Raw genomic sequence first — 22,649 nt, 5'->3', positions numbered from 1 at the left:
AAATCAGCCTAAACAGGGAGGTATTTGATACAAAAAACATTTTAGTGGAAAGCATGAATTACATTTCTGCATCCAGTATGAACAAGGATTAAGTACATTATCCATTAAACAGTACTTCTAAACTCAAAAAATTCAGTATTGTAGACTAAACTACAGTAGGCATTTTGAATGAGCACATTTTCAGCAATAACTATAAAGCTAGCAATTTATCATTCAGCAAATAATTTTCTACTTTTAAAAGAATCTGTAAGTGTTACTTATGCTAATGAAGACCGTTTTTAATCTGCCCACAAACATGCTAATAGAGGGCAATTTTTTTTATTTACAAAGCTGAAGGCACTCAAGTGTAATTTCATATCAATGTTCTATAAACTGGGTAAAATGGGCTCTTAATCGTCTGAGCCACCAAAATCCTTCACCTTTAACACAAAGGCTTAAAGACAGAACAATAGATGCAAACTGATGAACTAAACTTCTAAAACTGACTTTCTCCCTTCAAATTCATTCAACTTGCTTTACAAATCTCATCTTTGTTAAAATGGCTTTGTTCATTGCCATTGATACTTCCATTACTTTTGCAGCTATGAAGGCAGAACCCACGTATAGGAAGGAAGAAATACAGGGTGGAAAGCACTATCACAGTGAATGTCTGTTTTCCTCAGGCTTTAACTTGTGAGCTGTTCATTGTGCAGGAAGGTTGCTTTTGCAAAAAGAAGTCATAATACTTTGAACAATGAGATACATAATGGTGGCAAAGGAGTACTGAAAGCATTTTAAATTATTTACTATGTTAAAAGGGTGAAATGGTACTTTAAATACATCAAATTTCATCATCTGGGCCATTTTTTGGTGGCAAAGTGGTATTGATCTTTCCAAATGCTTAAAATTAACTATTTCCAGAAGGTCATTATTTGATTAAAGACATTAAAGTTGAGGGCAAGAAATGATGCACTTTGTCTTCTTTCCCATTCAAATAATCATGTAATTTAATCAGAACTATCCCTTCATGTCCTGTAATAAAAATGTTTGTCTTAAGATATTGTTCTTTACCTAACATATTAACCTTTAAATGTTATGAAGTTCTTAAGAATAATCTTTGCTAGAGAAGATTCTTCCATAATGTAATGAGAGAAATCCCAACATTTAAATTGATAAGGATAAATTTCCTCTGTACATTGATTATAAAATGCATTAAACCCTTCAACTATGATTTCTCAGTGTTCAACAGAACCTAGAAATTCAGAGTTCTGAATAACCAAATTTTACATACAGTATTTTGAAGCAAAAATGTACCAACTATTAAATATATTGCTCCGTTAATAAACATAGTAAAATGGAACTATAAACTTGAAGTTATATAAAAACATTTCAGTTGGCATTAATTTTGTATTTGAGAAATATTCTATTTTTACTAAAGAACATGTAGTAGTAAAAATTTAAGGTTCATCACAAATTCATTTTTGGGCTGAGGCCATTTAAATTTTACTTGTTACTGGGTGAAATCCTATGGGTTTATTCAGGACGTCACACTAGATGATCACACATGTTCCCTTATGGCCTTAAAATGCATGAATCTACTTTTGGAATTTCCTAAAATCTGAAAGCCTATTTCCAGATAGAAGCAGGCCTGGCTGTAGTCCTATTGATGGTTTGATGTGGAAGGAAAAGTCAGACCCAGTTGTCCCTTACCTAGGCTTTTCTCTGGTGTTCAGATCTAGGTTTTACTTGTCAAATAAGGTTACCTTTCTCTGGCAACTTTGTAGCAAGCAGGAATGGGAAAGAGCTCCTTCTCTTGAGATGGCTAGTTGGCTATGCTGGAGTAAGGAACACATGCTTGTCTTGTGTGTGTTGTCAGATATCACTTTATCGAGCTTCCTCTCACACAAGATTCCATCTAAGAATTTAAGGCTCAGAGGATTTAATTTGAATAATTGACTGCTGACCAAGCCTGTTTAAGCCTGGCCATTGAGTTAACTGCCCTGGCTTTCACTGCCAATCTATCCACCACTAATACAGTAGGGATGTTTTCTTTACTATTAACTTGTATTCACCCTGGTTTCCACTCCTTCCTAATGATTCTTTGATAGAGGAGTAGGAAATTGTTTTAGCTTTGGATGGGAGACATTCTGTATTTATCCTGCTCATCCTTTTACAGATGCATCTTGTTTCTGGCCATCACCTTTTCTCTCTAGTTTCAGACACGTTTTTGAGGATTCTCAGAAAGGGTTATTGTTATCCAAAGCTGATAGTTTCTCTTCTTCAAAGGACTGAGCTAGAGCTTGTGAAAGGAGAATTTGCAGGGATTTTTACTTTTGCCCTTTGGGGGACGGTAGGTGTCCCCATCAGAGGAGAGGTCACTTTTCTTGCATTTTAGGGGGCTTAGACCTGGAGCTGGGGGCAGACAGGGGTCCATCTGTGTGCTTTTTACTCTCCAAACTAAATTGAGAGGAAATGTAGATGAAATTCAAGAAACTGGGATGGCACACAGGGATTTTTATCTATAGAGGTGAATTGTACTAAAGGAAAGGTGGACTTTTGGACTAGCCTTGGAGACTCCTACTTGGTGAAGATGTTAATATTTGCAGTCTTGAGAGCAGAGGAAAATAGACCTTCCCTTGTGGAGGTCTCTCTGGAGGAGTACTAGCTAGTGTCGAGGGATAGAGAAGCCACAATAAGCCGTAAGCACGGCAAACCTCTTCCCTCGGCAAAGTGAAAGTCCATGAGCTGGAAGCCATCACGACAGAGCTCCCCTCCTGTGTCTCCTTAGAAGGTCTCCTCATAGACACAGCACATCTCGACTTTGGTTTGCTCTATTTGGCCTGCTCTGATAATTGGGGAACTAGGAGAGGAGCCTGGCAAGTAGTCCCTGTTTGAGAAATAAAGCCCCTGAAACTTTGGCTCCCAGAGAAAAAGCGTAGCAAAAATGATTTTGCTTGCTGTGACCCCCCATTCAGCTTTAGAAGATAGTCAAGGTGCAAGAGGCAGAAAAATCTGCTGTGAGGGCAGAAGGGGCAGGACCAAGTCCTGGAAACTCATGGACAAGCCTAAAACTAGTATAGCACTTAAGGAAGCATAATGTAACCGAAGTACCTCAGTTGGAGAGTGTGGTCAGGATCCAGAAATGCTCTGTATGAAAACAGGGAAATGTGGCTGCACAAGTACATAACCAGTAACACAAAGGGTTCATAATTTAAAAAAAACTGATTAAAACAAGTTCTCTTACAACTTGGCTTTTTGTTTAAATGTCTCAATGAGATCTAAAACAAACAAACTAAGTTTGAAGTTTCTAGGATCTTCAGTATATGAGTTATCCAAATTTGAACTACTATATTTTAGTCATCTATTCTCTCATACTATATATTACTCTGCCTGTACAGTCACTCCCTTCTTTCCTGTATCTACATACATTTGCAGCATTTGTTCCAGCACTGAATTTTCCAACTGGAACTGTACCCAAATAAATAAATATATATTTTTTTGCAATGCCAGCCTGTTAAGAAAATGACAGGTCATACCTCATGTTTTAGGCCTTTGTGGAAACAAATACATTTCACCTGCTGTTCAGCATGATTTACAAAGTTTGTTTAACGTAAAAAAGCATATATATGATCTTGTTGACTGTCCGTTTGTTTACCTTATGAACCCACTACAGCCACATCCTCCCTAGTATACTATACTTCTGGGCCACTTTTAATAGTATGTGTGGACAGGAGATGAGAATCCTCTTAGGGAGCATATAATATTGTCCTGGTCCCCTTTACAGGGGGATGCATTGTAAAGGCTGTCAAAGTTCTGTGTGAATTTGAATTAGATTTTTTTTAAGCTCTTATAAGAATAGATGAATAGGCATAAAATGCTTTCTAGAGAAACTAAGGTCTATTACATGAAGGGCAATGGGCTACTTGATTTTTTGGAAAATGGAAATAGGCAAACAGCTTTCATGACCAAAGTTTTCTAATACTGCACTAGCGTGTTTTTGCCAGTCAGAGCCTTTTTAATGAGTTTATTATTGTCTTTTCAAAGTTTATGAAATTGGTTTGTGTGTGTCTGCAAAATTCACAATTTATTCATTTCTGACTGCTGTTCTGTCATTCAGTAAATAGAGATTGCTCTTCAGTATATTATATGACCTCTATCGATCTAGCTGAACAAGAACTTCACGCTTCCTCTTGAGGGTAGGCCTTCAATATAGCAGGGATGAGAGGTGTCACCACAAGACCATCTTACAAATACAATTTTAAGAGAGACAACCTGAGGGTTTCTTCTCTGCTCTTTAGACTTTCTCCAATCCAAAAGAGGACTACCGCTGTTTCTTTGTTACATAAGCTGACTGATTCCTTTGCATCAGCTACTGGGATTTCCCCAACCCTAAATCAGGAAATTTGAAACTGATCATATGGAAGCGTTAATGGCATCTATGCACTTATTTTACAGTTTAACGGAATCACTAGAACACAGATTGGTTACTTATTCATTATTAACTCTTCAGTTGGACCAACGCAAAGTTTTCATGTTTTAGGATTTTTTTTAAAATGATCACTCCTGATAGTTCTGTCAAAAAGGTTGGTTTCTTTATTTATTAGATTGGCTTTTGTTGCCAGAGGATCAGCAAAAAGGGTGAGCCTGGATGTGATCAGCTGTGATTAAATAAATAAATAAATAAATAAATCAATATGTAGCTGTCAGTACAACAGATGGGAATTAGTATAAAAGAACTTATAGGGCTTGTCGGAAGAGAGGTAAACTTCAAAGATAAGGGATTCATTTTTTTCAGCTAGGGAAGGATGAAGAAATTGATGTTCCTGTTTCTCGAGGTATCATATTTAAATCTATTAACCAGTCACATCATCTTGCAGTTCTAATCGGTTACAGAACCCTCCCTGTGATGTGAAAAAACCCAGCTAACAGTGGTACATAAAGGTATTTTGTGAACCCTTTTTTCTGGCATACTTCAAAATAAAAATTTCCCCTCCAATCCCATGTGTGCATCTTTAACACCTGTCCACCAGAAACTTACAAAAAGGCCACCAACTTCAATTCATATTTGTATTTTTTTTAAAATAAAAATATATAATTTTTAACAAAATAAGGAAATGGAATATTAAAGTAGAAAATTCATTTATAGCCAGCAGGTGAGAAAGAAAAGAAAGAAACGGCATTTAATTAGCTAGCTGGCTATTGTCCTGATCCTGCAAGCTACTTTGTGCAGGCAGACCCCTGTGCTTACTTGGATCCACGATGAAATCAGGGTGAGCGATACCGGGGGCAAGGACCCAGCCTCATAGAGCAGGATCAAGGCCTAAAACTGTATCAGATATGTACCCTCCATATACACATGCACTTATGGGAGAAAAAATTCTGTGCCTAACTAAAAATGTAATTATTCAACTCGTTTTGTACTCAGCTATAAAAGTAATCTAAATTAAGAGCTGCCCCCAAACTTAGTTCCCTATCTCTCAGCCTCCTCCACTTTTCTTTTCCAACTATATTTTTCTTCACTTCAGTACAAATAGCAATGATAGGCACAAGCCCTAATCAAAAATATAATAAGCATTCTTTTGCAAACCTTATATAAAATGCAACTATATTCATATGTAAAAAGACAAAGAAAAAAAGGAAAAATAATAATGGATTGTAAAAAAAAAAAGGTAGGTGATGCTTTATTCTTCTTTCTTTTCCATCATTTTTTCTTCCACACATACAATACAAACGGCACTGTAAGCACCAACTACACGAGACAAAAAGGTGTTTAAAAATCAAAACAACAAAAAACAATTGCCAATTTGTTAATAAAGTCAGCCTTAGTCTGGTACATTACCCTTTACACTGTAGGGCTATAAAATGGGTCACTGGGTTTCACAGAAGGGTGACTGGAAAATACAACCCCACATCCCTTACATATACTGAAGAGAAGTTGCATGTAAAAGGGCCTGATTTCATGGCAATAGCACGGCTTCCCTCCATAGAACTGAAAAAAAAAACTACCAATATGCTTAGTGGCCCCTATATTTATTTTTCAAATGTGCCATGAATTTTTCTTTGGCTGCTAGACCTACAGTTGAGTTAACCAGGAGTCTTTAAACAGAAGGGGTCTGGCGATTTTTTCAAACCTTTTTACCACTAACAACTTACAAGTGAACAGCAAATGTTTATTATTAAGTTACTTATAGAGGTTGAACATTTGCTTCTTTGGAAAGGCCTTTGGTAAACAGACCTTGGGGACAGAAGAGCCACTTTCAAAAAATAACTCACATGTTCTTCTTAAAAAGAAAAAAAAAAAAACGCACAAAAAGCCCTAAAACGAAAAAAGGTTCATAATCCTTGTTTCTAGAAATTCATTCTTTCCTCATAGAAAAATGAACTACCATTTGAAGAATGAGTCCAGATCCCTACAATTTTCAAAAACATTTTAAACTACAACTTTCAGTTTGACTGGGATAATTTTCCGGTAAGTTACATCACCCCACAAAAAGAGCATATCCCAAAACATATTTCCATTCACCACTTGCCATATTCTTGACCCAAGTCTCAATTTTTTAAACAGCTCCATATATGCATATTTAAAATTAGACATTTAAATATTCCTGAACAAATTCCTTCTATATTCCCTTTTGGAACAGGGTATATTCAGTGGTTTTCAGTTTCTGAATAAATGGCACCTCATGCTATTAAAATATGACAACATCTCAGTTAAGATGATGAGGGTAAAAGTTGTAAGAAAGAAAACGTTTCTCCAACTTCTCCTCCAGGTTCTGCTGATATAGACATTTTACTACAGCCAAGGTCAGAGAACTTAGCAATGCCAGCTGTCTCAAGGCCCCTTAGAACCTCTTTAAAATGAAGATCTTAGGAGATGGTGAAGCTCCAAACAGATGAGAAGGCGACAGTGATGAGAACATATATCCCACATATGACAAGGAAAAGGCCTCTGCTTATCACATGGTGCCTGGGAGAGTGGTAAGCTGGGTCAAAAGTAAAATAAGGGGAAGGGTCTGTTCTCCTTCCTCCTGACTGGCCAAGGCAGGGAAAGCCTACGGGAACTGTCTCCCAATGTTTTCAAGTACTTTGCTTCTGTTTGGTGAACTCTAATAAAAGCCTGGAGGAAAGACTAATGCTTGGATCTTTATTTCCCTTCCCTAGCTAATGAAACTGCCTACCAGCTCACACTATCACTTCTGGATGTCTTCACAAATGCATCTTCCTCTAAGATTTCCTCCACTGAGTCACTTGTCCGGCGGTACTAAGCCAGGTTAGTTTCGTTCCTTATATTTATTTCCACCCAATGGCATTTATTTTGAGTTTCATGCAAAAGCGAATAGTTCCAGTGATGTCTGGTAATAAATCTTAAAATCAGGAGCAGCTAGGTGTCACCTGAAGCTGAACAAAGTGAATCTCTTTTCTTAGGCCAACTCCTTCCTCATATTAAATCAGGGTAGCAAATCATTAATTAAAGGTGAACCAAAAATGAAGTTACATTTGAGCCTTTCACAGCCTGTTTGTTTTTGTGTTTAATGTAGTTGGAGGAAGTTCCTGTATCTACAACATTCCCCATTACATACCAGAGACATTAATATCCTGATTCAGTAAGGTACTCAAGCATGTGCCTAACTCTAAGCATGTGAATAAGGACACTGAAGTTACTGATGTTTAAATACCTTGCTGAATTGGAGCCTAAAGCTTTAGAGAATTCTACTGAGGACCATTTAAGGTCTCATCGATTTTTAATTTGCCTCTCAAATACCACCCTGGTGTAACCTGAGAAGTCACAGAACATTATACTATACAGAATAAAGATGAGTTGATCACTGAATATCAATTTGGATAAATATTTGTGAACTGGGATTCCCCCTACACCTGCTGTGTCACTTGTGTTAGTCTATCCATTGGAATAGTTTGGATATGCTATATTCAAATTCTGAAATATGGGCAAGTTAAATTTGGAGGATAGCAAAAATATGCAATATGAAAATCTATTTAATTTAATTCAATTGAATTCAGATCAACAAAATTTTGTCCCCTTTCATTAGGACTAAGAATCCTACAATATTCTTTTCAGTGCTAACAATTTTTAGCTATACAGCTTATAAAGGACAGGAAATACAGATCTATACTCTCCAACCTCTGTTCGCTTTAATTTGGATCTGTCAATCCTCTATTAAATTGCTTCTCAAAATGCCATATAAAGGCCCAGCAAACATTATCACTTTCACAGAAATTCCTTCTTTGTATTAATATACTTGTACAATCAAATTTCTCAGTCTCAGAAATAAAATTCTCCCTGATAACTATTTTCCCCTCAAACGGTATAGAAAACAACAAGAGTTGGACAAACGCTCAGTTAATCTAGTACTTAGTCTAGCCCATTTCCAGGCATTATTGATTAGGATCACTAACGCCTTAACTTCTTTGCAGAATCTTTAATTATATTTGCATCTGACCTCAGTGTACCATTAATACTAGCTCACGAAGGCTTTTTCTGTTTTTTACCTCTTCCTGTTACAATAATATACTGTCTGCTTATTAACCTCTGTTTTTCCACGTCTACTACATGAAGGCCAAAAATCATTGATGCATGGTGAAAAGGGAGGTAACGAAACGGAGTGATCCAGAACACAGATACTCTTTCTGAAGTGAAGTGGGAGACTGCTCCGTCTTGCTTCTCACCTCTGATATGGATGCAGCACCAACCTATCAGATTATAAAATCAGCAGTGCCTCTGACTAGGGCTGTTCTCTCTCTACTGCCCTATGCAAGTGTGTCTAGCAGAATAGTAAGCAGAATGCCAGTCAGAGGCATTTTAGGAGGAGAGCTTCTACCCTGCTGAAATGGGGGAAGATTGTGTGAGTGCCAGCTAGAACAGAGGGTGCTTGTACAAAAGGAGTGGTGTATGCACCTCGGTTGGGGTGACTATTTTACAGGCAGGCTCGTGCATAGAGGTGGCAACAGGGGAGCAGAGAGAGAGATGGAAAGAGTTGGTGGTAAGGATGTGTGTGGAAGAGAAACAGGGGACATAGTAATGTGAAGGGGTAAGGGAGGGATAAAAGGACAGACATAACCAGGGGAATTAGTCAAGGATGACAACAGGGAAACAAAACAGAAGGTGAGGATGCAGAAAAAGAGGGAGAGATTAAGAAAATCTATCCTGCCAGAAACAGCACCTCTTGTCAGACAGCAGGTGCTGCCTCGGGAAGAGCTGATTTATGCATCTGGAAGTGTAGGAGCCAAAACACTTTACCTAAATAGGAAAAAATTAAAAATAAAGCAACTGAAAAAGGAGGGGGAAAGGGTGTCACCCTCATTTTTTGGCATGAAAAGACTTCCAGATTGCATTAATTTTTCATATATCTTCTGAGAATGAGAGGAGGATCTCTGGACCTTCTGTAGAAACCTTAAACAATTCAGTTTCTTTCCTGGTTATCTCTTCTCAGCTGAATCCTTCCTTACCCTCCCCTTTACGCCGCCACCAATTGAATTCTGAATTAGATATATGGCCAGAACCTCCAATAGTTCTTTGCTGGGGCTCTTCTGATGGATCCACTGGGCCAGATTCTTCATTAGTGCAGCCATTCTACACAACCCTCCTTGGGGTATTCTAGTCATAGAGATGGTAGATCCAGCCCTATGAGGATCATTCCACAGCTAAGAGATCTTTCAGTGACAGAGCCAGCATACAGGCTCCTTTGTCACTGTCCTTTCTTGCTATCAAGATGGGGAGCATGGCTGAAGAAAGGGGACATCGCTGAGACACCCACTGATTCCTAGCTATAGTTTCAGCCCTCCTGCTGCCATGAACAGCCTATATACATTAGAGCAGTCCTCCAGCTGTTCTACCTCAGCACAGAAGGACTTGCCATGCATGCAGTGCCCTGTGTTATGTGCACCTTGGCTGGCCCTAAGATTCTGGCTCATTGTGCCTCCAAGAAGTTCTCCTCCTCCACCTACCAATTGAGCTCATTTTGAATATTTTACTATTTGTACCACAGTTCCCACACTACCAAAATAACCACTCCACCACTAAATGACTGACAAAGGATATAGGATAAATGAACCTTTAATTCATGACAAATGTTCACCTACCATAGAAGCAGTGTCTAAATGAGAACAGACTTCATGCAAGTGGTATTATGTATAATACCACTCACCTTAAGAGAGCATGCCCATACATCTACCAGTCACAACTACCCAACGAGCCTACACAATTCCACTCCTGTCCATTACATAATTTTTCTTATTATAAGAATTGTTTCAACCCTTATAAATAAAAACTTCTCAAAATTACATAACAGGAACCCTAAATGGAAAAAAAATGCCAACAAAGTGATCTAGTTATAAGTAGACAGTTTAAAACTAATCTAACCATCATGAAAACTTTAAGTCAAAAAATTGACTGGAAAATTGGGTTATTGACAAAAAAAATTCTGCAGGTAGTTTTTTATTTCCTTGAAAATATTTGAGGTTTTTTCCATTTGATACTTGATTTTTTTCCCTTTGGGCAGTTTTTGGCCAAAAAAAATTAAGTTCCCAGTTGCCAATGAACAACATTTTAATTTTTTGCATTTTGGGATAAAAATTAGAATTTTATTTTTATCAAAATTGTGTTTTCTGACCAGCTCTATTTTTAGTTCACCTCAAAATCAAAACTAGAAATTTCCTAGCACATCATTTTTAAAACAGCACGTTAGTACCTTTTTTTTAAAAAAAAAAAAGGGAGCAGAGATAAAAAAGTAAGAAAGAACGAGATGAAAAGCAGTGAAAGCATATTCTTGTTTCATTTCTTTGTGTAAGCAAGGAGGATTTCCAATAAAAGTCCTGAGCAAATGACCTTCAGTAAAACAATCTTGCACAATTAGACAATGTCTCTGTTTTCCTATACAGACTTTGATTTCACCTTCTTTACAGTGAAAACCACACCTTAAAAAAAAAAAAAAAAAAAAGGAGAGGGAAGGAAACAACAAACAACAACAAAAAAGCCTGAAATTTTAGTTACACCACATGTGGTTTTCATTTGTAAAAAATGAACAAGCTGTTTGTGGTTAAACTGTCTAATCTGCTGTTATCAATCTAGCGCTGCATTCAAGATTTACAGGATACATCAGCTTCTGTGCCACATTAGCTGTAAAAGGGAGAAGGGTGGGAGGAAAAAGGAGGAGGAGAGAGTTTATCCTGAGGAATAATATTTCCAATGCAGCCACACTCACACTACATCTGGTTGTGCTGGTAGCGGCAGTTAAATTGAAATATTTCACAGCGTGTGTCAGAAACATGCAGAATGGTAATTATGACAGATCTGATTAAGCCTGAGTGCCACTAGCTCCCTGGCCAGCTCCGGTTGTGCAGGTGTGACCTTGTGCGTGCCTGCGTGTGTAAATAAAATTAATTACAAGCGAGAGGGCGAAGGCTTCAGTGACATCACAAAGCGGAGAAACTCCCAAGGGGGAGACCTAATGGAATATTTTCCCTCAGTCTAATAATACAGTTCATATTGACTTGAGGTAATTAGTGGGATCATTAAAGCAGTTTTCCCGGCGTATTTGGCTGCCTGATCAGATTAGTGAAAATGTTCTTCAGAACAAGCCCTGTGTGGTCTGCCAAAGGAGGAGGAAATAAAAAGCAACAAAGCATATTTTAGAATGATAAGCAGTGCTGGACTTTCAGTCCTGCAAAATGCTGTACTGATCTCTGGAGTCTAGAAATCCTACTGTCTTGACCCTTTCAATTCTTCCATACAACTTGCACATGCTCCTGCTTCGTACAGGCTAATTTCCACGAACACCTTCACTATTTAAAACTGGATAAAAGGCATCTTCACTGATCGTTTTAAAATGACTAGGTTCAATAATTGGAGGGGAACCACGAAAAACAAATATAAACAGAGCTTGATAAAAAATAGATTACATTGGTTTCAAAATTGGTAATATTTTGAGGTCATAATAGGCTTAGCGTAGCAAAAAAAGTTTTAAAAAAATAGGTCTTCCATTTTAACAGAACATAGAGCCCTGAACAAGAAATGGACCATTTGTTTAAAAACACTCTATTGAGCATGCTCTATCTTGCAAATGGAATATGCCAAGCTCTGTCACAGATGGCAGGCTTTGACAGTTCCCATCCGTAGTGTCGATACTCGACAGTTCAGCACAAGATCAGTGACATTCTGTCTCATTAGAGCCACGCTAATTATCACAGCTAGTTTCAGGGGAAACCATGTGTTGCAATGGTCAATTTGAAGGAGTCTGTGCATCAACAAACTGGTAATAAGGATCAGACACCTTATTATATGACAGCATGCTGCCTATGATCTGATTTACTGAATCAGAGGTAGTGAGGCAACAGTGAAGCCTGATGGGTTGTGGAACAGCGTGTACACAATGCATGTCTAAAACATGCTTCTAAAAAAGGAATTACACAAATATTATACATAAAGATTCCAAAACTGTGAAGTCATAATAATTAAGACTTTTTTCCTTTATCATGAAACCCTACTGAGATGGTTAAAATACCGTCAATTGACCTGATTGTCTGTAGTCAAATAAAATCAATTACTAAAAATGAGAACAGTAAAATTATGGACTATGCTAAACTATATTTCATCTGATACTTTGTTTTTTTCAATTGCAATAATGATGATGAACATTTCAGTGTCAGAAAACACTGCTCAATTTTTGGATAGGACTTTAGATCCTGCAAAATGTTGTCCACACATGACAATTTCTCTGTATACATCCACAGACCTAAATTCTAATTTTCAGACAAGGATTCCCTCCCCCCAGTACAGAGTCATTCAACTAGCCATTGTGCTTTGCTGCTGTTATTTTCATGCCAGTCTGAAAAAGGCTAATGGAGGGTTTTATCCTGTCAGGTGTGGCATGCCCTCAACTCCCACAGATCTCTACGGATCTCTTGCAGGACCTGGCTATGAAGGTGTTAAAGATTAACTCAGGAATAATGTATGACAGGTGTGCAACCCATTCCTCTAGAGAAGCTCTTCTTAGATCTTGTACATAATGTTTTCTGAAACGGGTGTAGATACTTAAAATTGGTTCAGGCTAATGTATTTGGATATGCGGTGGGATAGCTATTTTATAACACTATTTAAAATGCTTATTGCCTCATCCACACTGGACAGAGTCTTTTCATCTTCTTTATTTGTTGAAGGTATTGAGTGGTCCTAAAGAGCTATGGGGTGGTTAATCTAGTCCTTGTACATCATATTGAAATGCTTTCCATTCTCACATTATACATTTTCTTTGACATGAAAAAAATCAGTGTTGTTTGGTTCATTTTATTTATAAAGCTTTTCTAGGGCAACCAGCACCGCAGTATCAGAGCGCCTCAAACATTAAGGAGTTTATCCTCACAATATCCCTGTGATGTGAGGACTATTATTATCCCCATTTTACAGATGGGAATCGAAGCACTGAAACATCAAATGACTTGCCCAAGGTCACAAAAACATCCTGTGCTACAGCCAGGAACAGAACCAAAAACCCAGTTTAAAAGACAGTCAAGTTATTGCCCCATTTTGCTATTGCCTGCAGTCTCTCCAGAATGTTTTTTTTAAAGACCAGTCATTTCATGAAGTGCTTACTCTTACTTCTAAGAGGAAAGGTAGTGAAAGTTAGAGAATATGGGCAGAGGTAAAGTCCTGGGGACGTTTAGTACTATCTTTTGCTTCTGCTGTCAAACATAGAAATTTCACTCTCCATGACTCCGTTTAGAAAGAACCCTACGACTTGCAATGTGATATTTTGTGAAAAACAAATTGGCATTATCTGCCAAGTTTCACAGTTTCACTGAATGACACACGGTGTTATAGAGCAATTCTTCATCCCAGACAGAAGCCAATCACTCTTTCCCAGTTTGCACTTTCCCCCCTCCATTCCTGTTGATACCTGATCCTGTCCTGACTCCTGCAGCTCATGGCAAGACTACAACTGTCAGAGAAACCACACTGGGGCAGTCCAAAAAAGGAGACATGTTATATGAGGTGTTTATACTGCTAATATTTTCTACCTATAGAAGCAAAGATTTGAATGGAAACTTGTAATGAAGAAAGATGTAACAGTACATTTTATTTTTATCTAGTGTCTTTTATATGCAGTATCCCTACACACATCATCGAGAATCCATTGTAAGCTTAAGAAAAAAAAGTTCTTAAGCCAAGATTTAAAAACAGGAAATGGCAGTCACTCTGAAGGAGACAAAGAAGAGAATAAATTCCAGATAGATGGGATATGATAATTAAAAGATCAAATCCCACTCTGGAGACTCATTGTCTGCCCAAATCAGAGACCAAGGTTTAGCTGGGCAGAATGTGAATGGTGAAGGGATGGTGTCTTTTAATATATACTCAAAGAGCCCCCTCCTCCCCTTGCTCCCATACTATAACAGGGATGTCTCCAGATAATAAAAGGTTACCTTCCTATTAGAAAGTATTTGTGTGGGGAAAAGAACAGATCAAACATACAGCATTTATAAAACTGCTGGTTAAAAAGATAAAAGTGAGATAAACATCAATGTTTCACTATAAATCACTAGGTTTACAACATTAAAATTTCCAGTAAAAGCAAGGTTTTATATATACCTGAACTCTAATGGCCTATTCTGAAAATATTTGTGTCAGGAAAAGCATGGTATTTCCATGCCAAAAGCAATTTTAGTGCCATTGTTTAGCATTCCCTTCCCAAATTAACTCTTTCCAAATCCATGTGACAAAACCTAAAATTCAGTGTCTATTTCTATTTTTACCCTATACCATGTTCTTTGTTATGCATAGGTTAAAAACTGAGGGAGCTCTGAGTTGTCAAACGGAAGAAGTTGGACACTTCTGAAGAAATGCCACAGCACAAAATAATCACATTAGCAGGCAAGAATAGAATTTATAGTGTGTCCTTAACCACTGATTCACCTCAACGCTTATGCATGCAAACCGATCAATTTCAAAGGGGCTAACTGCCTAACCAACTGGAATGACAAACATAGACGGACAGGAAATTAGGCAACACAGTATAACATACTGCAAAAGAAATTGGTCAAAATGGTATCTGACTATATCTGATTTTCAGAAGTACATACAGTACTCTTACTTCCATTCCAAAATTAAATCTCTGAAATTAGAGCTCAACTCCCACCAATTTCAAGAGCAAGGTATTATTATTCAGTGGGAGCTTCTCAAAAGGAATGCCCAGAACCCTGCAGGATTGAGCCCACAGAACATTATCTCCCCCTTTATATTTATTCTTCCAGTAGTAAGGCATCAGATTTAGGAAGAACTAGGCAGACTAACAGCATTAAATTATGATATATTAGGCATTTACAGTAACTGAAAGCAATACTCAAAATAAAGTACTCATGTTACTCAGGTTTTCATAGTGTGTTTCCTGAATGCAAAAACCCCCTCTGAAAGTGAGCTGATTTTCACCAGACTGTTTTCCTCCCCATTTGACTTCAACATGTGCAGGTTACACCTTTTTAGGCAAGCCCATGTAACACCTCAGAATACAACAAACATCATGGAGGGCTATTAATGTCTCTTTGCTGGACATACAGCTTACGTCTCAGAGTTCTCGAGGGGGTCTGTGTGGAATAAAATTAGATTTCAACATCTGCCACCATAAGAAAAAAATTCATCTCTGGCTCCCATATGAAAACATTGTAACCAACGAACAGTTACTGAACCATGTTACCTTAATGATTATTACCCAAATCAACATTTTTTGAAACAATGAAATTAAAATTGTGCTTTCATAATTATTTGAATCAGATTATCATATTACAATTTTAATAAAATCTCAAAATGATTAAATCGGAAAAGTACTGTGTAGAGTGAAAATATATATGCAGAGGTTTCTTGTGTGTTTTGTTCTGACCTATTTTGGAGCTGGTCTGTTTAAATTTTAGCAAACAACGTGGTTAACCTCGCAAAAAGAACACAAATAGGCATATATCGTGTGTTCAAAATGTTTCTTATATTTGCATAGTGTTTTCTAAAGCTCTGCTTTTAGATCAGATATTATTGGGTAGTCTACTTAAAGTTTATTAGCCAGTCCAAACAATATAAAAAATTAACAGTTTTTGACTTTGAAATGATATGCTTTTTTCAGTTGGTTACAATTCAAAGAAATACAGGAAAGTTGCTATGACAGTTACAAAATTCTAAACCATTTAGATCCTCAGTATAAATGCACTGAATTTTTTTTTTAAAATAGTGTACATTTTTAATCTAATATTCACTGTTTAGATAATGCATTGATGGGTGCTAGAGAAAATTCTAAGATAAATAGAAGATATTGAAGTAAAACCTCAAAAATAAGAAAAAAGACAGACAACCCTCTCTACCTCCCTCCCAAATGTCTGATCATTTAATCTTACAAGCCAGATCGACCCATTTCTTCCAGGAGGCTTATGGACAGTCAAAAAAAATCACCAAAATATCACTGTTAAGAAATGAATATCACTCCCCTAAGCAACAGCAATGATATCACTATTATCACTCTAATCTCTCCCCCGCTCCCTTACTTTCTTGCCTTAGTTTGTATTGTAAATTCTGCTGAACTGGGATTCAGTCTTCATCTGTTTTGTAAACTGGCAGGCCCATGTATGGTCCTATATTTCCAGATTCCCTAATACAATACACTAGATATTCAGTTTTTACTTTAACCCTGCCTAAATATAGACTTCCTTAGTTTCTCTTTTAATAGGCACTTTTTTCTCCTCATGAGCTTAGGTTGTTGAGTAGCAGGTATCCACAAGGCTGTGGGGCTTGCATGGCCTAGAAGACTGCAGATATATTTCTGCTGAATAGAGCACTGGAGAACAATTAGCTTGTTGCAAAAGGTCTCTCCACTAAAGATTTGTCTTTACCTTTTTGTGGAACTGCTTGGAGAAGGAGAGGTCATGTAAATGAGATCCTCACCCCATGTACTGAGCGTCCCTATCTTACACAGTGAAGTTACTCCAGCTTGTGTACAGCATCAAGAGGTCAGAGAAAAGAACAAGTTCTGACCTTTGGCCATTTATCATCCCCCAACTAAACAAATATGTAATTTGCAAGAAGGATGGGAGAAGGAAAGAGTGTTCCTGCCCAATCCAGTCCACTGGAGAGTGATGGTTAAGTGGTATCCTGCCCTAGCTCTAAAGAAAAGAATGGAACCCAATATTCTTGGTGATGCTGGAGCAATGGAGCTCCAGTCACTTTTTGCTTACAGATGAGGGAGGATTTCGGTCTCAATAAATCCCTCTCCTTTGCGTAGCGGTCAAGCTTCATAATACAACTATAAGCTTAAAAGCTGCAGGCTTGATACACATAACTCCATTAAAATGTGTTAACAGGATGACTAACAGTCAACCACCCATTATGGAAGACCCACCTTTCAAGCTTCCTCAGTGCATCTCTGGATATTATTGCCATGATCCAATGTTTTACCATATTGGCAGTCCAGCTAGATAGAGCCTGTGACTCTGTCGCTGGAAGGGAATTATCTTGAGAGGCTGTTTTATATCTAAATTAACTTTATGCAGTCTGAAACAGGTGGGAAGTAACCTCCACAGTGGAAGGGGAAGAAGGTCAGGGCCACTATCTCTGATATATTTTGTACAAGTCAATTTTAAAGTAATGCAAATAAAAATAATACTGACTTTTTTGGTATCTACTGTTATTTCCTCTGGCCATCTGTGCATTTTTAAAAGCAAACATTGGAAGGGCTATCCTTCCTGAGTAGTTTGGAATATACAGATTTAAGCAAAAATACATGTAAATGTGAAAAGATTAAAAAAAAAACAAAAAAAAACCACACGGACTTGTATAGGAGAATCACACCATAATTCTGCTTATAATGCCAAAGAAGGCAGAGAGGTGAACAAAATGGACATTTCTCTTTAACACATAGTTTTGACATGTAAATAAAGACATCTGAAGAAGCACACAGGTTTGAAGCTGCTGTAACATTCTATCATAATTAGAAACGTTTCAAGAGCCCTGTAATTTCCAATAAAAAATTAGTTATTTCCGATATACCAGCCATGATTCATGACAGAATTTTACATTCCATGGGAGATTATAGTGGCCTGATGTATGACATAGTGAGTACAGTGCTAACAAACAATTCAATTTAATGTTTAAACAGCACTTGGTGTTTAGAATCCCACAATAAAAGAAATATTATTGTAGAAATTATCACTTTGACAGTGACTTGAAGGGTAGGCAGGCATCTATATACATTTTTTTTTTTTTTTTTTTTTTTACAGTCCACAGCTTGAGTTTAATCATTTTGATGTAACATTTCCAAAATATCCCTTGAAGTAATTCTTTACAACATATAACTTAGAAAAGAACATCCATTCTCTACAATGAAATGGAACAAGTCCAAAAGGCAAATATTTCCAAAGTCAAAGTTTAAAAATTCTGAAAGGAAAAAACACTGAAGGTCCACATAAACATTCATAAACCTGATCACATTTTATCAGCAGCTTAATGGGCACTGAAAGACAGCAACTCTCTCTCAGAACCAATTTTGGGCAGCTAAGAGAATACTTAATAATTTAGCAGACTTAAATACATTGGCAACCAGTGGTGCCTCTATTTCTTCTGTCAATGTTTTTTCCAGTGTTGGTGTTAATACGGTCTTCTTCTTTCCCATTTTACGTCTGACCGCCCTGAACTCTACTTGAGACTTGAGCACATTCTCACTTGAGTCTTGCTTTTGAGCACACTAATGAGCTTTCTTAAGACAAGTTACTTAGAATCATCATGCAGCAATCGTCTGAGACAAACATACTGACAAGAGTATCTTATTTGCTGGTCTTCCTTCCGTTGCATAAAAGTAACAGTTCTCTTGCACTAAACTTGATATTTTATTCAATTTTTAAGAACTTGTTATAAAAACACCTAATAGCAGAGGGTTAAAATTGAACACACATTTTTGTGTGTGTAAGTACTGTGTTTCATGAAGGTTATAATTTGTCTATCCAGGATTAATTTACATGGCTAGATATGTTACCCTTATTTCTTTTAAATTTGTAAATAATATTTCATAAAATAATTTGCCTTTTAGTTTGGAATTGTGGACTTCTGAAGCTCTAGGGTGACCATATGTCCCGGGACAGTCTCTTTTTTAAGCCTTGTCCCAGCCATCCCGACTTTTTTTCCGCAAAAGTTGGCAAGAGCAAACTGGACAAATGCCCACTTTTGTCAAAAAAGGTGGGGTGTGGAAGAACATGAGGGGGAGGGCGCAAGTGGAGATGCCAGCCCCGTGCAGGGGGGCAGGCAGGGCTCAGGGGAGCAGCGACGCCAGCCCCGGATGGGGAAGGGAGGCCAGGCTCAGGTCAGTGGTGCGGGTCAGCCCTATGCAGAGAGAGGGGCTCAGGCAAGCAGCTCGGGCCAGCCACATTCGGTGTCCCGTTTTCTCTTTGGGAAATATGGTCACCCTACTGTTTTGCTATTTTTGCATAACAAGCAAAACAAATGTATCTACATCCATACAGCTCCATTGTGTCCCTATTTCCTCAAAGCTCACTTCTGACACTTCTCTAGCTGATCCAATAGCTGCACTAACCACCCCCACAAAATCAAAACATCAAACTCTCTAGTTAAAACACCTGTTATTGCCAAAACTAGTCACCTGATCAACACTGCAGCAGTATAGCGCATAGAGCATTTACTCATTCACGGTCACTATGAATTTAAGAAGTTGACAATTTTGGCCCTCCAGGATCTAACCTTTGGGCAGACAACAAACCTATCTTACTGTTAGGGACAACGTCTTCGTCTTCTTTTTTCAATTCTGGCAAACAAAAGGTATCCTTTAGTTACCTTAGGACTCGGCAATAAATGTAAGTAGCTGTACTACTACATGTTGCTAACCCAACAAATAATTTAATTCATATAGAAAACCAATCACAAAGACTGTAAAAATCATATATAAAATGTAAGTTGTTGATAACTGGCGAGTCCCTACCTGGCTTTTGGTTGCTGCAACCTTTGCAAATAGTGCTTGAGACACTTTAGCTCTCTTCATTTCCTGCTGAATCTCATCATATATGGAAGCATTAATGTTCATGGTATTATTTTCTGGTTTTCCATTCCTCTCCGTTGCAACAGTAGCTGTTTTTACCTAGAAAATATTTTATGAGATTGTCATTTTTCATTATGAATGAGTGACTTTTCTCCTCAAGTAGTGTCTCTCTCCCTTGTATGCTTTTACTCAGTCCTACTCAGATTTCCTTTCATGATTCTCTCTTTCTTTTCAACCTTTCAGTATTTTAACATTATGAATTATCCATGGTTCAGGAAAATGGGCTTTAAGAAAATCCTGCACACCGGTACAGGTGAACGTACCCAAAATAAAATGGTCAGTCAGCTGACCATTATAAATTACATCAAACAAGTTAGGTGGAAACAGCCTCACAGAGACTTTTAAATCCTGAAATGAGTCTTTCCCCCACCCCCAAACAATTAAAGTAAAAATTATAACTGCAGTGTAAAAGGATCACCAATGAAATCAAAATGCAGACAGATATATCTTGATTGGTGACCAGTACAGTCAGTTGCATCATACAAATGTAATACAGTTGTCACTTTAGATTTAATCTTTATGTTTTTTCTTATGTTTATTTTTGTATCTTCTATGAAAAATCAGTTTACAACGCTGCACATTGAAATTCTCTACTCATCCATGAAATGGGAATAGGGAGGGCCTTCTCTAACTACCATAATGGCTAGTTAGTTGTACTTTACTTATGTACACCTAAACTGTTTTTCACACCACACCCCATCCCATCAAGGATACAGCACAATGTGCACCACCCCTCCGCAGAACAGGCAATGGCATTTCTCACCTGCAGATGTTCGGAGAAACGTGGGGGAAATCTGGCCTCACTACCTCAGGACAGCCTAGTTCCCTGAAGAGGTATGATGGTAATGCTTTTCTCTCCGTTGGCAGCCATAGCATAATGGGGTCACGGGCATTCAACTGAGGCCCTGAACCTGCCAGGTGATACATGCAGGCAAGGTGGACCTTTAGACCCCATAAAATCCCACTGAGGGTCAACGTAGCCACAAGGGGTCTGCTCAGATGAATCAACTTGCAGGGTCAGGACCAGAGTCTATATTATCTTGGGCTTTAAATTCCCCAAGGATGTGAAGGGAGATGATGATAGCATGATGAATAACTATAGCTCTAACCCCACTTTGCATGAGCTCTAAACTGCAGAGCCCCAAAAGGATGAGTCAAAGGGTTGGGGTAAGAGGGGGAATGCAATTTAGGTAACCCCCTTGCCCTCTGAACAAAAAAAGGACCAATTTTGTGGATAATCCATACTATACACCTTCCAGAATAGTCTGAGTATGTTCAAATATGGTCCATAAATTAAGAGTGCACATCAGCGCCGAGGATATGCCTATGAGGCTTCTCAGCAGCAGTGCAGGTATGCGCACATTAGTTGCAACAAGAGATGCCATTGCTAAACATCATGAGCCTTCATAACAGAAAAGCATGAATGTGGTTGTATTTGCCTTCTACTGTGAGGCATGAGTGCCTCCCAGTATGAACAGTGTCTGATATTAGTATGGATGCACAACTGAAAAAAAAAATGCAACTACCCCCCAGCCCTTTACAGTATATTGTGCACATTTTTATCACTAGAATTTAACTTGCACCTACAGGGTGACAGACTGAGATGCTAAGTGAGACACCAAGCTTGTGCTGACCTCACGTACAGTGATGATTTTCACCTATTGACTTTAAAGCAACTGCTGATCAGGCTGTGCTAATAACTGCTAAGAAAAACACTTGAGATGCCTGGCAATGGGCAGCATAAGCAGTAGCATTAACATTTATGCCTCATACTGCAGCATGAGAAAACCCATACCTTGTTCTCCCTGGGAGACATTCCCACTGAACTCGAACTGGGCAGAAAGAGTATAGGTATGTTCTGAGTAGCATGCAGCAAAGTTATGTGCGCACTATGGACTCTCTAACCTTTATAATTTTGAAATGTACTGAAAGGTTATCTACAACTGTGATCATGTTAAATGCATTATTGTAAGCAGCTGTCAAACTCATGCAAAAATCAGACTGAACTTTGAGACGAGAAAGCTAAAAGTGGACGGCTTTGTAGTCTAAGCATCTACACTGAAATACTGGGATTCCCTGGGACCATTAGTTCAAATCTCATCAAGGTTGTCATCATACTTCTGAGGCATGCAAAAATTCATGGGAGCGGTTGTGGAACAAAATAAAGAAGTCCTGCCTACTCTGCACGGTCATTAACGCTTCCATGACAGGTTTTTGTATGAGGACCAATTTGCCTCTGTGGCCTTGATCACAATTTCCACTGTTCTGCAGCGTGCTGGCTGGCTGCCACTCTAAAGGTGGCTACATAGTGCATTGGTGCTTTAGGATATTACCGCAGACACTACTCAATCAGTGCAGCGTACTGCCATAAAAGAACCCTCAGCAAAATCTGAGGGAAATATAGGATGTAGAGGGATACATGAATTAGTAAGGGTAAATGCTTAATACTACAGTGACAGGAGCTACTGAAAACCCTAATGCTAACAGACTGTGCCTATCTTTATGTTGATGCAGCACAATACTGACTATGGGCCTGATCCAAAGCCCACTGAAGTCCACGGAAAGACTTCTGTTGACTCC

The 22,649-nt window shown here is 38.1% G+C and overlaps 1 protein-coding gene across 11 annotated transcripts in view; it reads right to left on the bottom strand.

The window, feature by feature from the left end:
• The window catches only part of SATB1 (SATB homeobox 1), a 107,962-nt gene that overhangs the window by 11,108 nt on the left and 74,205 nt on the right, over window positions 1-22,649 (bottom strand). For all 11 annotated transcript variants that reach the window (XM_073333528.1, XM_073333529.1, XM_073333527.1 and 8 more), the window contains one exon: window positions 19,953-20,108. In XM_073333528.1, coding sequence (XP_073189629.1) covers window positions 19,953-20,108 — 156 coding nt within the window. The remainder of the gene's footprint in view (window positions 1-19,952; window positions 20,109-22,649) is intronic.

This window comes from Lepidochelys kempii, chromosome 2, assembly GCF_965140265.1.
Source record: "Lepidochelys kempii isolate rLepKem1 chromosome 2, rLepKem1.hap2, whole genome shotgun sequence".
Taxonomy (NCBI): Eukaryota; Metazoa; Chordata; order Testudines; family Cheloniidae; genus Lepidochelys; species Lepidochelys kempii.
The sequence above is the reverse complement of the archived record's forward strand: the minus strand, read 5'-3'. Positions and strand labels throughout refer to the sequence as shown.